Source organism: Gymnogyps californianus, chromosome 17, assembly GCF_018139145.2.
Source record: "Gymnogyps californianus isolate 813 chromosome 17, ASM1813914v2, whole genome shotgun sequence".
In the NCBI taxonomy this organism is placed as follows: domain Eukaryota; kingdom Metazoa; phylum Chordata; class Aves; order Accipitriformes; family Cathartidae; genus Gymnogyps; species Gymnogyps californianus.
This window is the reverse complement of record NC_059487.1, coordinates 13731570-13748901: the sequence shown is the minus strand read 5'-3', so window position 1 is coordinate 13748901 and position 17332 is coordinate 13731570. Positions and strand designations below refer to the sequence as shown.

Genomic DNA, 17332 nt, shown 5'->3' with positions numbered 1-17332 from the left:
TTCAAAATACTGTGCACTTTGCGCAATTAATTTGGATGTGAAAGCCTGCCACTGTGTGATGATGCTCAAAAAAGGGCTGTGACAGGCTGGGGAGATCACACGTATAATGTCCATGCATGTGAAAAAATAAGCACATTTTTATACACGCAAGCTCAGACGGGATTGTTTTGAAACTCGTGAAGTGCTTTAGAAAAATGCCATAATATTCTTAAATGCCAAGCGTCACGTGAAATGTTATTCAGAATCACTTCCCTCTCCTTTCCAACCTGCCTGCAAAAAAGTGGGATCCGCAAAGCCTGGCTGTGGGCGCTGGGAACAGCATCAGCTGCATGTGATGCATTATTAACAACTGGAATTATTAAATCCATTTCAGAAAACTGTTCTGTGCCTCTACATAGAATTGCTTGCAAAATTATTTGGACAATTCATCTTGTACCTGAGCAAATGGAATTCATTTATCGCCGTGCTCTGCAATCCCTCCCTTTCTTTATCACACCATGTCGTGCCATCAGACAATGCTGACAGACAGCAGTAAGCAAAGAGAAGGGGAAATAGCATCTGAAGTGACAGGTAGAGCCTTTCCCGCAAACCACCTAACTCGCAGAGTTCAAGCGGAGCAAGACAAGGGGAAATTAAAAGAGAAATTGCACTGGGGTCCTGGCTGGGAGGTGGCAGCGGGATGGTGGGAGCTGCGCCCCGGTGAGAAGTGGGGAAGGTGAATATCCCAGCTCCTCACCTTCTTTTAGCCAGCAGGGAAATACTAAAGGCAACGGGCCCCAGTTTGGTCCCCTCCTCTATTCCCAGTTGCCCTGACCGTGCTTTTCCAGGCCCCAGCACCAGCAGCAGCTCCAGGGAATCTGCCCCTCTGCCCACAGGGAATCATTGCTTTTTCTCTCCTTCAGCATCTGGTTGGGAAACAGGAAAACCACCTCTGCGTCGCGACCAGAGAGACACCCCTGGGCCCCGTGGGAGCTGTATAACCACAGAAAACCTCAGCGCCCTCACTTCAGATGCAGGTCTGCATCTCATTCCTATTTTTGCTGCTCTCCTCTGTTTTCCAAGCAAACTATTGAGGAATCCTCCACCTGCCTAGCACCAACCCAGCCTTCATCAGCTAATACCACCTGCAAAAATTGCACGACAGAGTTTCGTGTCTGGTTGACATTCATTTTCAAGCTTCCCAGTGTCTCGTAGGCCCTGTGAAAGAAAGGAAAGGAGAACAAAAGAGACAGGTGGGGAATTATTTCTTGCTTCCCCTTCCCTGCTAACAGGCGATGTTTCACAGCCTCCGCGCAGCGGAGAGGCGTGGGAAGCGACAGGGTAAGAGGAGTTTCTGTGGCTGCTGGTTTTGGGATAAACAAGTAAGGTTTATCGTGCAGGCTAAAAGGAGACCTGGCTCCCAGCATCCCCCGAATTCTTGCTTCTATAGCACGCACTCTTGCACTATACCACTCAGGAAAATCGCTGGTTGACCATCATCCCCTGGAGATGCAGGATCCGATCAGTGACCCTGTGCATTACCAGCCGCGCTGAGGCAGAGAACAGCCAGAGGGATGATGGCAAACACTCTCCAGAAGGAAGACCCAGCTCCTGCACAACTCGTTTTCCTACAGCTCTTGTGCGATTCAGTCCCTTAATTCACACCGGAGGTGTCTAACGTTGTTCCTTGTCCTCGGCTTCTCCCAGCACCCCACCTCCCACCTCCCGTGCCGCTGTGCCCTGGGTAGGCAGAGGTCAGTGCTGGCAGGACATGATTACTTATTGCAGAGGGCAGGACTTTCAGTTTTCCCTTTTCTCCTGTTACTTGTTCCAGAATGTTCTGAACTCTGCTAAGGTCACAGCGACTGTTACATTCGGTGGCAGCTATGTAGCATTCGGAGTCACCCGAGATGGCTTAGCTGAGCGTTTCACATGAAGAGGAGTATCATAAGTGCAGTCAGGAAAATGAGAACCCTGTTGCTCACAGCAGCAGACTCCCTTTGTTTACAGAGGAACAGGCCAGAAACCTCAGAGAACACCAGGCTGGGTGGTGAGATGGATTTTGTTGCTAAAACACTGTTCGCTGCAAGCCAGCCCAATAAACAGACCTGCTGGGGTTTCAGCTCCTTTCCAGACCCAGGAGGGCTCTGGTTCCTTTGCCCCGTATGATTTCTCTGTGCACAAATCTGACTCCAGATGACTGGCTTGTCTAGAGGCAAAAGTAGCTCCAGGAACGTAGATTTGGGCTTGGAAGGGGAGGATGGTAGGTAGCAGCACAGGCAAAAACATCCCGAGCACCATTGCAGCTTCGCCTGCAGTGAGCTGATGCTTCCTAAATGCTTTGTCTTCCTCCTGCCACCATGTCCCTTTTAATCACTCTTTCCCATGCTTTTGTAGTCGGATGCCTGACAAACTCTCTATTAGTCTCTGCTGCCTTATAATGAACATCAAAAGGAAGCCTGAAAACATCAGGAATCAGAGATCAGGACCTAGAGCAATAGCTAATAGAAGAGAATACATTAGGCACACCGAGGCTCAATATGAAATACATTTTCTGTCTGCCTTTGTCAGACAGATCTAAGGCAGGCTTGGCGTTGTCATGAGCACCCAGAGACGGGGTTGAGAGAGGGGGTTTTATGAGAAAAGCCAGGAGTCAGGGAAAGTCCTTGTACAGAGGAGATCACTAAAGTCTTTCTACATCAGACTGATCTGGAGACTGCAGGAGACTGGGGGTCAGGCTTTGGAAGGCAAGGGGCAGGCGGGGGGAGCAGCATCCCTCTGCTAGCAAACTTGTAACCAGGGAGCTGAGCAGAATCCGGCCTCTTCAAACCTGGAAAAGAAGGGTCACGGTGGCTCACAGCGGGTGGGACAGAGAACTCGGCAGAGCTGATAAGGGCTGGAGGGACAGAGGGACATGTTCCCCTCTCCCCAGGAAGGGTACCTTCCTTCAGAGAAAATGCACTTGATAACTGACTATGAAGCTGTTGGACCTTACAGCCTTTCACAGAGTGCCCTTGAAAATGCTTTTAGCAGCACAGCCACTTGAAATTCCTGTGAAGAGTGATAACAGCAGCGTCTCCAGTAACTTTTTCCTGCCCTTCGCTCCCAGGATCCCTCGGGAGGTGGATCTGCGGGTCAGCCCAGGGTACCTGTCTGACGAAGGTGCCGGTCACAGCCCATAACTGTACAGCGACTTTTTGGACAGGCAGCTTTGGTCCAGCCAAGCCAATTCTGCCTGCATCTCCATTTGTACCTCCCCAGCATCTCCTCCCTGCCCTCCTGGGCAGCAGAGCAGAGTTTTTAATTTTAATGTCCTGTTCTCCCCTCTTAGGGACAACCCGCACACTTCAGATGAGGTCTCCAGCCAGTGCGGAGGTGACCGGTGAGAAGCCGTGTACCCATGCCAGGGCAGTGTGAGTGCGGTGTCGGGCTGTTCTCAGGGGCTGCGTGTGAACAGGAGCCTCTTCTGTTTCTCGTGGCTGGCTCAGATGAAGAGTCCCCTACCCCGAAGAGGTGCAGCCCAGCCTGGAACAGCAGAGATTGCCCTGTCCATATGGCAGAGGGACTTCTTCTGAAGAGGGTGTCTTGGTGTAATGAGAGTGCTGTCCATACGACCTGGGCAGACATCACTGGATGATTTCAGAGGAGACACTGGAGAGGGAGAGAATAACAAGTTTCAGTCTCTCTTGGCTAGACACTGTCCAGCAGCCTGGAGACACCAGGCTTCATTATGAGGGGCTTTGCAGAAGTCAAATGGTCAAATAAACAAGTTAAAGCTAGCTAGACTGCTGATTGTTCTAATCTCAGCAATAAAGATCTTGTTTGCCTTCTGCTCTTTAGAGAAATAGCTTTCCTTCTGTGCTGTGTTGCTTATACAACGTCATATGCTTGGGGAATAAGTAGCAGACAGCAAATCCAAGCTTTGACTTAGAGAAAAACCGCTCAAATATTGTGCCTGAAGGACCCTCCAGCTTGTAAGGCGCTGAACACCTGACGGGAGGGTTTGGGGACAGCTTCTGCTCTCAACTACGCTGGCGTGACTCTGAAGGAACTCTTTTGGTTCAGTCAGGTTGTGCAGAGACAAGAGCAAAGTTGTCTTTATATTTCAGCTTGGAGATGATCTGGCAGAATGAGGGCTACATTGTCCTCCCTGTTGCACACAACAAATTAATGCAGTTGCGTCTTTGTAAGGGAGAAGAGAATTGGGCCCACGTTGAGCGGCGGTAATGAATTAAACTGAATTAAATTTTGATACATATTAGAGATATGTTAGTTACTATATGAAGTAATATACTTAATTAGCCCAGGAAGTCTATTAAATATTACATGAGGTTACCAATGAGTTCCCCACCTCCAGGCCCCCGCGGGCCAGCGGGAAGCGAGGGAGCTGACATTTGTAGGTCTTCTCCCAGGAGAACCTGGTGGTAGCTCTGAAGAAAACCACAGACTCCATAAATGGGCTTAAACTCTACCTCTCTAATTGCTTAGTGTCACAAAGTTTTATAAAGTTTGATGAAACGTTAAGGAGCACACTGTGCTGCAGCTTGCACCAGAGCCCAGAGAAACCCAGCTCATTTCTCTCCAGCTGCTCCGTTTTTCCATCTGCCTGGGAACAGCACTGCCTTCAGTTGGAAATTGTTTAGTCCTTCTCAGACGTCCTCACGTCACTCCTAACTACACCACTTACTACCATTAAGAGTATTAGGAACGAAGCCCAGCCCTGCTTCTTAAACCATCCCCTGATGGAGTACCAAATTTAACAGATACTTTTTCAACAGAGCTTTAATGTTTACTCCTCCACGTGGGAAAATGCCTCCAGTGTCGTTGGTAGCAGCTGTGTACGGATATCATGTCTTGTTATTCAGACCCTGCTGTCTCTCTCTGTAAACATCTATTGGTGTTAACAGCAGCCGCCAACTCGGTCTAAGCTGACAGATGCAGGATGACTTTTCTTTTTATTCCCCTTGTGCTCTGAAATTTTTGTTTCAAAATGCAATATTGAAGTGGCCTTGACAAGAACCACGTGTTAATTCTGATCAGACAGTTACTTCATTACTAACCCTATTACTCATCCTGCTCTGCTGTGTTTTCCTCCCCCGGAGTAGCTACACTCAGCATTTTCATGCTCACAAAAGCACGGCTGGTTTGCACAAGACTAGAAATGTGACTTTCTTTGATGACAAGGTGATTTGTAATTTTAAGGAGTTAGTTCCCAAGAAGACAAAAACAGTCACAGCAGTTTGGGAGAGGTCCAACTACGAACAGTCTCCCTGCGCTAAAGGATACATTTTTGGATACTTCGGGAGTTTGGATTTGCAGGTTACAGCTACAGCTGGGAACAGAGAGAAAGAAGGAAGGAAGAAGAGGAAAGAAGGAAGGAAAAGAAAGAAGTGAAAAGGTGTAGGACTTGCTCTGAACACAGATGGACACATACCCTGCCCAGGCCAGGGGCAAGTCCCCTCCAGCGTTTGTGGTCCTTTTCAGAGACACGGTGGCTTTGCTGCCGGTGCTGTGCAGTACGGCTCTCAGCATGTGCTGCTTTGAGAGCAGAGATGTTAGTGCTCTTCCTACCTTTTTGAAAGCTGGTTCACAGGGTGTTTGTTAGCATTTTTGAGGACTACTCCTGTCATCATCATCTTTATCCAACATCAAACTTGCTCAGTTAAGTCCCTTGCAGTGTGGTAAGGAAAAGACCTTCTGCCACCATCAGAAGCTGTTTTGACAGCTGGCTGAGTAGCAGGATGAAGTGCACCCAACAACTGATTTCATGATGTCCCATCCAGGTTTGGATTGCCATGCTATTTTTCAGTCCTAATAGCTCCCCAAGTTTGACAGACAAGTTGTTGTTGGGTTTGTTTTTAAAAGAGAAATATATATCAAAGAGCAGCATATCACTGGAAAGGCGTCTCTAGAATGGGAAATGCTCCCCCAGCATTTTCTGTGTCCTATCCTTTGATGCTACATGTAAAAAATTTATATTGAGGGTTGGCTTCCCCGTTTGTGGAGTAGCTCGGTGGTCTGGCAAAGCAGGAGCTCAAGGGCTCCTCCGGAGATTTCATCCTCAGCCACTCAGGGATCTCTTTTCTCTGCCACACTGCCCTTACCCTCACCCATGCGTGCTGGTAACTTGAGAGGGGATCTCAAAAAAAGGAATTTTCCAAACTGAATAAACATTTCCCACGATGAAAGGCAGAAGAAAAGGAAATAAAACACAGGGACAGGTTTGATAGTGACAGATACTTGTGTGAATGCCAGAGCACTTTCAACCCTCTTCAGTAAAGACATGAACACAAAGAGGTTTTTTAATCATCTCTTTCTTTAAAGTTTGTTTCACAGACAAGCTGGCTCCATGGGACAGAAATAAGCAATGAAAAACTACAATTCATGCATAGCAATAGCAGCATCTCTCCTGGAGGTGTGGAGCTTGCACTGCCTCCAGGCTTGCGCATCCTCACTGCTGCCTGGAAGAGCAAACTCCTCGGTGCGGAAGCTCTGCCTCCATGGGAAATGCAAAGACAGACATATATCAAAGAGAAGGTGTCAAGAAAGCTCTCATTTTCCCATTAAATGTTACTGATGCTAATGTGTCTTCCGATTTCCATAACTCTTGATTTCGGGACACAGCTGTCCTCACTGTGTAATTGCAATGACGCGTATCTAAACCTGTACCAAAGTGCAAATTCATCCGTGGGAGGGTGGGATGAGGCTGATCAACATCCAGGGGACATTACTTCTGTCCCTACAGATTATGAATAACCCCCTCATCGTTAGCACCTAATTTACTGGTTTTATTTGATTTATTCCAGGAGAAACAGGAGTTTCCATCTCTCCCCTTCGTGAAGAAGCAAGCGAGAACAACGCCCAGACGGGCACACGCGTGTGCCCCAGCGCAGCTGAGCTCACCGGCGGGTGGGATGCTTTGCCCACACATCTGTGCCCTGCAACGCAGGCACTTCTACTGATGTCGAAGCGCCACATGATTCCTGAGCTGGAGCCAAGCACATCAGTGCAAGCACTGAATTATAGATGTGCCTGGTGTAGAGGGGCAGCAAATTTTTGAACCTTTTCAGACATCTGCTGCCTCATGGAGTCGGGGGTATTTGCACACAGAATTTGGCTGTGACCATCTTGGTTGGTTTCGACTGGGATGTGTGTGAAAGCGATTTCAGGTCATGTATTCTCGGAGACAAACTGAAGGGAGACAGTGTGTATTAAGTATAAATTTGTTTTTGTTTTAATGACTCAGGCATGATTATCATCTTGCCATTTCTAGAAAATCACAGTCTCTGGAGGTGGAAGATTCTGTCAATTATGTAGCAATACTTAATCAACCAGCTAAAAAGGAATATCCTCCTAGCTCCAGGTTTACTGTATAGAAGAGCTACCTATGGGCAAGATGGTGCCGTCTTTAAGAAACTCTTAATATACTCTTCAGAGCTAAAAGACATTTCATGGAATAAAACTTAAGTGGATCAGATAAAAATAACAAAGCGAGCCAACAAAGTTATCTCATCACAGACATATTGACGTGTATCCCAGAGCAGGGAGCAATCCAACCGCTTGCATCTGGATTTCTTGGTTCATTAGGAAGATAAGGAGCACCTAACAAAATCTCAGAACTTGAACAAGCATCTAACAAAATCTCAGCATCTCTACAGCACTCCTAAGCAGCTGAAAACAGGTTTTGTAGCATGGTTCTCTACATCCAGTGTTTTGGCGTATGTCGTCTTGAGCTTTTCATGAATTGCAAATAAATGCATGAGGTAACCAGTGAAAGTCGTCCAAGACAAAACAGATGCATGCATAATAGGCTCTGATTTGACATGGACTATAGCACATGGTTTGTAGCTCAAGGAATCCCTCGAGTGTTACACTGAAAACCTCTTGAACTGGGTGTTTAATAAAACCATAGTATTCTTATAATATGGGAATTGTGGGGATTTAATAAAACTACAGGATGCTAAATTTTAGAAAGAAGGAGAATTAAACCTGGCCTGTAGAAGAAAGTGCCCCACTGGGAAGAGTGAATCCCAGCACTGTGTCTCCAGTGGCCAGCGTAATCAGTCCGCACGGAAACTTTACTTATTTGGATGCAAGATCTTGGAGAAGACAAAACTTCTCCATACCTCCTCTGTCCGGCTTGTAAATCTGTGTGCAATTCTACAAGTCACAGGAGAAAACATAAATGAGATGCTGAACAGAGGAAATATATCTGTGCAAAGGAAACTCCAAATTGGTCCCTCTAGGACCTCAAAACTAAAATAATAAACAACAGACACAGAAGCAAGTGGCACTAAGCCACTTGCACGCAAAGCGTGTACAAAACACCTCATGAGTCAGACCGATGGCCTGTTTCCCCACAGTAACCAGTACCAAGCAGAGCGGTGATGGTCACCAGCAAGGCTTAGCAAAGCCAGCAGCAGTTGACGGTCCTCAGGCACTGCTCTGAGATGTGGCAATACACAGACTTTGTAGTGCCCAAAATCCAGGATAGGGCCAACTGCTAAATTACATCCAAAGCTCGAGTTCCCTAAACACCAGGAGGCTGCAGAAGCTCTTTGTCTCTTAGCCTGAAGGCTTCACATCATAGAAAAACTCCCCAGAACAACCATCTTACAAGAGGGTTATTCACTTCTTACTCACTCTCTGCTTGAAATCGAAACAACTTTCAAGTGCAGACTTCTCTTCTGGTACAAAGCAGACTTAAAAAAGCCACCTATTACTCTTGCCTCTTTTTAAAGATATAGAAGTTCTGCAGAATTCATGTTCAAGCTAAATGCTTCTCAAAAATAAAGCAGAGAAGGAAGCAGAGAGAGGAAGAGAGCTCCCAGCTCCTTGCTCAGAAGCCCCCCAGGAAAGGAACTGCTTTGCAGGCAGTGGCAGCAGGGCTGCCCCGAGCTCTTTGCTATTCCTGGGGGCTTCTAGGGCTTGTCTGCTAGCGTAGCTGAACCGTGAGTGTGCAGTCAGGAAACGCTGAATTACCTTAGCACCCAGGCTGTGAGCTGTGGCTCTTCCAGTGCCTCGCTGCAGCCAGCTGGGACATCCCTGCAGCAGGGCAGAAGCCCTCAAGAACGGGTTCGGGAGGGAGCTCTGGGCTGGGATCTCTGCATCTGCCATCCCCAGTCCCTCCTTCTCAGTCACAACCTTAGAATAAAGAGAAACCAGGCTCAGGAGAGCTTATAGCTGAGCTACAGCTCGGACCCTCCGGAAAGGTCCCATTTTGGCCCCTGTATCTACACAAGGATTAAGCAGTATTCAGGCTCTGAGGCTCCGGGGGCCTCCTAGCCCATGGCCTGACTGCAAGGTGATCAATATACCCTGTGTGAACATATATAAGCACTTATGAAGTGCTTATGACTGTAAGCCAGGTCAAACCATTAGCTATCGTACCATCTGCTTGCATGTCTGCAAGTAATCTGCTTTAACTACCCCTTCTAGGTTGGGTGATTTCCTTTGTTTTATTACCAAGATAGCATGTTTCTTGAAATATATTAGAAATATATTTGTCCTTCTGCTGAAGCAAGAGAGAAGCATCAGGACCAGGAAAACTAGAGTCCGCTAAGCTCTGTCATCTCTTATTTATCTAACGCTCCTGGCAAATTACTCTGGATAAACAATAACTGAGATTTGTCCACGTTACATTTTGCAAATCACTGTATAAATTACCTTAGGTACAAAGTACAGTTTCTGCTTTCTATCTGGATGGTGAAAACTCTGAATAATGAATGACAGCTAACAAAGAGCAAACAGCTCCTAGTGATAACGCTGCAACATGCACACAATAATTTGGAATTTGTAAACATTTCAATGAATTCTAATGATTGTCTGAATAGCTAGAGATTACAAATAACATCAGATCACAAACAGTCACAGAATGAAAGTGGTCTGTGGGTTCATTAAACATCATGGGCCAAAAAAAGCCCTTCCTCCATCACAGCTGAGATGATACGCACAAAATTCAGGTCCTCTCCGCTGCGGCCGTGCTGCAGCTGCACAGCCGGGCTGCTCGCCACCCCGCTGGGAATTCAGTCAGGTGCTTTGTTAAATCTCATCTTCCTCAAAGCAGCACTGAAGCCACACATGAAGTTCCTCGAAGCCTCCCATGGGCGCACCGCACCCTCCAGCCGTTATCCCACTGACCAAGAGTTTCTCGCACACGCAGCATCCTCTGCTCTCCCACCCGCGGCTCCCACGAGCCCACGGTGGCATCCTCCCTCAGGACGCGGCAGCGGCGGGGACCGAGTCCTCTGCTTCGTGGAGCGGCTTGGTGACACTTGGCTCCCTGAGAAAGGGGACACACTGTGTCAGGCAGCTGCAGGCCTGCCCGGCTGCCTGCCTGGCTGCCTGCCCGTCAGGCACAGCCTGCCTGCACTGCCCCTGCACAGCACCTGCAAAAAGAAAGCCCGGATCTAAACGCAGAGCCAGCATTTTGTCTCAGTGCTGGGCAAGTTAAGGGACAGGATGAGGCTGGTCCGTGCTGGAGGCCACCCTTTGGTGGGTGCCACCAAAGGCCACCCCTGTGGGAGCACTTGGCAGGCTCCCTGCCTGCACTGCACTGAGAGGTGCTCTCACCTCCCGGCTCTGCTGGCTGCAAATGATTTACCGTGACTTAACAGAGCCCTTTCAGCCGCCTCCCAGCAGGATCAGCATTGCTATTAAGACAGTGGCAGTGGTGGCGGGTTTGAAGAGGAATTCTGTGAGGCTGTAACAGTTCCTGATGTGAAAATAGCTTTTGGAGTAATCAGAAGGCGGCAAACCCCCTGGGCATTAGCTTCATGCATGTTTCTGGGTTTGCACAATTTTCTTGCTTTGCTTTTTTGATCTCTGTTCTTCAAAGACGTACACAACTTACCAGACTTCCCCAGAAAGAAAGGTGCTTGGCCAGAGTCTCCAGCCAGTATCCTTCTCTGGTTTCCAACGTTGCTGCTCTGCACGTCCCCATGCCGTTCTCCAGAGGTGGTGATTGTGGTGAGCTGATCCTACCCCGGTGACACGACACCCGTGAAGACGTTTCCACTCCTGCGGTTTGGAGCAGGCACTGCGCACAGGGGTTTTACAGTGGTAGGTAACTTCATCCTGGAGTAACACCAACTGAACAATGTATTCAAACAAAAGTTATTCTTTTTAGCTATGAAAAGCTAAACAAGTGGGGGGAGGAGGGAGCATTAATCACCTCTCTGGTGAGGCAGCTTTACCTCTTCTTCCTGCTGCCAGTGAGGGGCACAGGCAAGAGCATCACCCTCCTTGCTCCGCCTGCCCAGAGAGCACTCCTGGCTGACCTCTGATTAAAAGACAAGTTAAGCCTTGACCTCCACTCCTCTCCAGTGAGGCAGAGCCCCCGAGGCAGGAACCATAAGCACTCCCCATGGCCTCTGTCTTGTGGGGGATGCGGGAATGTTCCTGTGGGGAATGCAAGGATACTCTGGGAGAATTCAAGGATGCTCCCGAGTTGAGGGGGAAGGAAGAACGTAGGGATGTTCTAGGGGGCTGCAGGGATGCTCCTGGGTTGAGAGGGGAAGGGGGGATGTAGGGATGCCCGGGGGAGATTCAGGGATGCTCTGGGGGATTCGGGGTTGCTCTAGGGGGACGCAGGGGTGCTGAGGGCTGGAGTGCCGGTCCCACCGGCCGCAGGGCAGAGCGGGGCTGCGGCCCCCGGAGGGGCGGGGAGACGGGGCGGAGAGGGGCGGCAGCCCCGCGGCTGCGGCGCGGCGCGGGCCATGGAGAGCGGCGGGGCGCTGAACGGCTCCGCCGCCGCTGCCGCCGCCGGGCGCTTCGCCGCCGCCGGCACGGCGGCGCTGGGCGCGCTGATGGCCCTGCTGATCGCCGTCACCGTGGCCGGCAACGCGCTGGTGATGCTGGCCTTCGCGGCGGACTCCAGCCTGCGCACCCAGAACAACTTCTTCCTCCTCAACCTGGCCATCTCGGATTTCCTAGTAGGTAAAGTGCCGCCCCCGCGGGGCTCCGCGCCCGCCCAGCCCCTGCCCGCCCCGGCAGCAACTTCGCGGCGGGCAGCGCGCGCTCGGCGGGGCGGGCAGGGGCGCCCGGCGGCTCTGGGATCCCCCCCCTCCCCCCCCGGGGTCCCCCCCCGACGCCCTCCCGCAGCCCGGGGGTCCCATCCCGACATCCCCCCCCCCCCCCGCCCCGGCTGCTCCCTCCGGCCGAGCGGCGGCCGCAGCCGGGTGCGGGGCTCTTGCGAGGCGGGGGAAAGGACCCGGCCCGGCGCCTGCGGCTCCCCCCCGGGGGGGCAGGCACCGTGCAGACTCCCGCATCTCAATGGAAACGGACCCCTCTGGTTGCAGGTGCCTTCTGCATTCCCTTGTACGTGCCGTATGTGCTGACGGGGAGATGGATCTTCGGGAGAAGCCTCTGCAAACTCTGGCTGGTAGTTGACTACCTGCTCTGCACCTCTTCGGTCTTCAACATCGTACTGATTAGCTATGACAGATTCCTCTCAGTGACAAGAGCGGTGAGTCCTGTCATGGCAGCTGAGAGGGGAATAACTCTCCTCCTGCTTTATTCTCCGGATTCTCTGCAATAATTGAAAGCTCTTTGAATCCTCCAGAAATTAGGAATCTTTCAGCCTGGTGACAGAAAGCAATAATTATCCACAAATACATCATTTAGCTGTGCTTTCAGATTAGTATTTCTGGCATAATTAAATCATTTAAGGTTCAGACCCCATTGTGCAGGTGTTCCCTTCCCAGATGACAGGATAGCAGTGTACAAGTGAGTCAGCGAGGTAAGCAGACATATTACTAACTTGCGGGGGCTTATTATCTCCAGGACAAACAAGCAGATTGCAGTCAGACTCCCAGCTTCTCCCTGGCTACCAAGGCAGTAGATTGCAGTACCAACTTTGGCAGGGCACAGCCCTGAGGTCTCTGGGTTCCTGGCGAGATGAAAATGCTCAGCCTTTCACAGGAGGTAACGAGCAATTCTCAGGCAGATCAGATCCTTTGCTATTTGCTTGTTCCCTGACTCCAAATACAACATGGATTAGCTACAAGGCTCAGAGAGAGCCAGAGCTAGATGCCTGCCTCTCCCCGGCAGGTAAAGAGAGTAGCTGGGGACAACTCAGGCAAGTGGTGGGGTGCAGCAAACTGCCGGGCTCCAACCAAGTCAGTACGTTACCACTAAGTAGAAGCCACATCTGATTTTGGAGCTGCATGATGAGGGTTCTAAGTCTTCCCTGCAGCAGTGCGATTTATCTAGCAATTGCTCCTGTTGCTAATGGCATATGAATTTGTTAGACTGCTGGGATATTGCCCAGCAACTTTACCAGGAACACTAACGGTTCATTTGTGAAGAGCCTCAACCAGTTGGGGTGCGCGACCATACTTAAGAAAAGGTTTCCCCATTGCAGGTTGCCTACAGAGCCCAGCAAGGCAACACCAAGCGAGCGGTGCTGAAGATGGTGATGGTATGGGTATTAGCATTCCTGCTTTACGGACCTGCCATTATCAGCTGGGAGTACATATCAGGCCGGAGTATCATACCCACCGGGGAATGCTACGCTGAATTTTTCTACAACTGGTATTTTCTCATGACAGCCTCTACACTGGAGTTTTTCACCCCTTTCATCAGCGTAATGTTTTTCAACCTGAGCATTTACCTGAACATACAGAAGCGTACCAAAATACGCCTGGATATTTTCCACGAAGTGCACAACCAGTCCTTCACTGAAGAGATGGAAATGAGCCCAGAAGCAAAGCTTTCTTTGAAATGCTGTAAGTGGGAGCAGAAGGAGCCAGCTGAAACCCTCGACCTATCTAAGAGCAAAGCTCAAGCAGCAGCCTCCACTGCCAGCCTGGGTACCAAAGACCTGCTGTCAACAAGCTCCGAGAGCTCTGGGAAACCCAAGTGTTGCAACAAAAAGAGCTGTAAAAATTCAGCATCCACTCTGTCCTTAGAGAAACGGATGAAGATAGTGTCCCAGAGCGTGACTCAACGCTTCAGGCTCTCTAGGGACAAGAAAGTGGCTAAATCACTGGCAATAATCGTGGGCATTTTTGGGATTTGCTGGGCACCATACACTCTCCTGATGATCATCCGCGCAGGCTGCCATGGCCACTGCATCTCTGACTACTGGTATGAGACTTCCTTTTGGCTGCTATGGATCAACTCGGCTATCAACCCTGTCCTATACCCTCTCTGCCACTACAGCTTCAGAAGAGCTTTTATTAAACTCCTCTGTCCCAAGAAGCTAAAGATTCAACCTCACGGTCCCCTTCGGAACTGCTGGAAGTGAAGTGTGCGGATGAGAAGAGCCTTGCTTTAACACACTTGTGTTATGGAAAAGTACTGTAGCTTGCTTCCTTAGAAGAACCTGGGAGCACTGGTCTGGGGCATGTGAGGAAGGCAGTAGTGAGACCACTACTAATTCATTCTAGTCCATCAACAACAAAACCACACAAAATAGAAGGGTAAGGGTTTTTTGACATTAACCACAGGCACTGAAATCTGTGTCCCCCACTTGCAGGTGCCACAAAAGAGCTCTGCTGCCACCTAGTCAGCCAGAGCGGCACCAGCATTTTGCTAAAATAAAGAAAAATAAAAACTGAAAACTAAAAGCTAACGAAAATAAATATCTAACCTAAAACTACTGGACTAAATCACAGTTTACCTGTTTGTAGACCTGATTTTTCCCATAAATGGGAGCATTTTTTCCTTACACTTAAGAGACTGCATGTATGCGATGATACAGAAAGAAAAGAACGAACCTCAGAAGGAAAACACCTCCTTTATCATTATTGCTACAGCAGCTACAGTGATAATCTAGATCCCTGTTGCATGTGGTGCAATAGATGTCCCTTCCGCTCCCCAGGAAGGGACAAATCTCTGCCCTAAGGAGTGTACAGCCAGACTCAGAGGCGCCGAGCACCCTGAAGCACCCTGTTGGCATTTCCTGATCCCTGCTTCAAAACTGATCTGATTTCCTTTGCGTCCAGCCACACACCGACCAGTGCTCCCACAGCACATGGGAGCGCTTCCCTCCTGCCCGGAGCTGTGCAGCTGGAGCAAGCCCAGTCCCTGGCCCTGCAGGACATGGGAGCCCAGGCAGACCCGCAGAAGAGGGCTGCTGTGCCTATGTGAAAGGTGCCAGGAGAGTATCAGCTTCTCCACAGTCTCCTTCATGATGACCCAAAGACATTTTAAAATCTCTTCTGCAGGGTCTTAAAAATGCTCTTTTGGCAATGTGTTAGAGAATGACAAGCACTGAGAGAAGTGAATCTTGTGTTCCTTTTTTTTTAAGCTAGTTTCAGACCTCCTAATTTTAGCAGGTTCCAGAACTCTTGCATGCTTCCTTTTAAAATACATAATTTGAATGGACACCTGGGTTGAGCTGATCCAGGCAACATAAGCATCAATTTTTTTAATTTTTAATTTTTTTAAAGCAGTCAACTAATTCCACAGATAGAGCACCAGATTCAAGAGACCAGGGCTCTAGCCTCAGTCTTAACGTAAAACCTTGGGCATTTTATCTCTGCTTCCCATCTCGTGCTTCATCATACTTGCCCATTTATTCTGTAACCTCTTTGGGAACAGAGGTAGTATGACCATAAAGCAAAAGACTTCAACTGCCCATCTCTGTTGGTACTGCTCAGTGATATAGTAATACAAATACGTAATTAGTTGCCATGGCAAATGCTCATGTACAGGAAAGCTCAAGATCATAAGTCTGAAAACTACATTTACAAATAGAAACCCAAATGCTGTAAAGTAGTACCCAAAAGCTTACGATGTTGTGATTGCCAATTACACTTCGCTGTTGTAAGCAAACTGCTTTTTGGCTGCTGCTAGGAATAAAAGAAAATGCTATCCAACTTTATTCCAGTGATATTTGTTGAGTAGATCAGTATTGTCATCTGAGGTCGGGTTTTAAATGATGTCTTGTTTTGTGTATATATTTCAGTCCTGTGACATGTTCAGTCAGACCATTATATATGGGTTAAAATATATCCTTTGAAGCAAGTGTACTAAGAATTGACAGTATGTGCTGTTGAGCCTGCTTGTACCTTTCCTTGTGTCTGCTACCTTCTGAAAACCCCAATAAAGTATTTTTATATGAAGCTTGCCAAATATTTTATGGTAAACAGGGTGTTGCTGGAAATGATAAAGCCCAACTGAAAGCAAAGCATCTATGGATTTGCCTGAGGAGACAGTTAAAGCCTTCACATTTCACAAAAAAAAGCTCCTAAAACAGCCGAGTTTCTCTTACCTCTGATTAGCAGGTTCCTGACAGCACACTAAGGGTGTGGTGAGTGCACATCACTTAATTCTTTCCAACTTTGGTTCTTTTCCAGAGCACGTTACATGCAACTCGGATCTGAAAAGGTTACATTAACACTAACTCTTCCTGTGACTTACGAAATCCACTGGCCTGCCTAAAAACGTGTTGTGGTTTAACCCCAGCCAGCAGCTAAGCACCACGCAGCCGCTCACCTCTCCCCGCTCCCAGTGGGATGGGGAGGAGAATTGGGGAAAAAAGGTAAAACTTGTGGGTTGAGATAAGAGCAGTTTAATAACTACAGTAAAATAAAATATACTACTAATACTACTAATAATATAATAATAATTGTAATGAAAAGGAATATTTTTTAAAAAGATATAAATAAAACCCGAGAAAATACAAGTGATGCACAATGCAGTTGCTCACCACCCGCTGACCAATGCCCGAGCAGTGATGCACCCCTCCTGGCCAACTCCCCCCAATTTATATACTGGGCATGACGTTCCATGGTATGGAATATCCCTTGGGCTAGTTGGGGTCAGCTGCCCCAGCTCTGCTCCCTCCCAGCTTCTTGCACACCTGCTTGCTGGCAGAGCATGGGAAACTGAAACGTTCTTGACTTAGGATAAGCGCTACTCAGCAACAACTAAAACATCAGTGTGTTATCAACATTATTCCCACACTAAATCCAAAACACAGCACTGTACCAGCTACTAAGAAGAAAATTAACTCTATCCCAGCCCAAACCAGGACAAAATGACAAAGTCATAATGTGAACAAGGTACCAGTTTCCAGCTGTGATTCTCTTCATTTGTTCATAAAGAGAGGTGGGACTACGAGATCGTTCAGTCTGATAAAAAGAAAAGCTACTGGCTGTGTTACACCTTAAGAAAAGGGTGGAGAAATTGTTGTGCCTGTCTTTTTTTTTTTTTTTTTTTAATCTGGTGTTAAATAGTGGTTACCTACTTCACGTTCTCATCCTCCAAAAAAAGGATTTTGTTTTCTTCTTTTAAAGGCTATCCTGCATGATCTTCACGGGACCAGTGGAAGGTCTTTGAAATACAGTAGAGGCCAAGTAACTGTTAAAATGATACTAAATTGGTTGCAAAAGGGAAATAGGCC

The 17332-nt window shown here is 48.4% G+C and overlaps 1 protein-coding gene across 1 annotated transcript; it reads left to right on the top strand.

Annotated features, from left to right (window-relative positions):
* The first annotated feature begins 11664 nt into the window (after positions 1–11664).
* HRH3 (histamine receptor H3) lies at positions 11665–14227 on the top strand. The gene is made up of 3 exons (XM_050907440.1): positions 11665–11916; positions 12279–12445; positions 13343–14227. Exons 1-3 carry the CDS (start codon positions 11697–11699, stop codon positions 14225–14227), a joined length of 1272 nt encoding a protein of 423 aa, XP_050763397.1. The 5' UTR covers positions 11665–11696.
* Positions 14228–17332: the final 3105 nt, after the last annotated feature.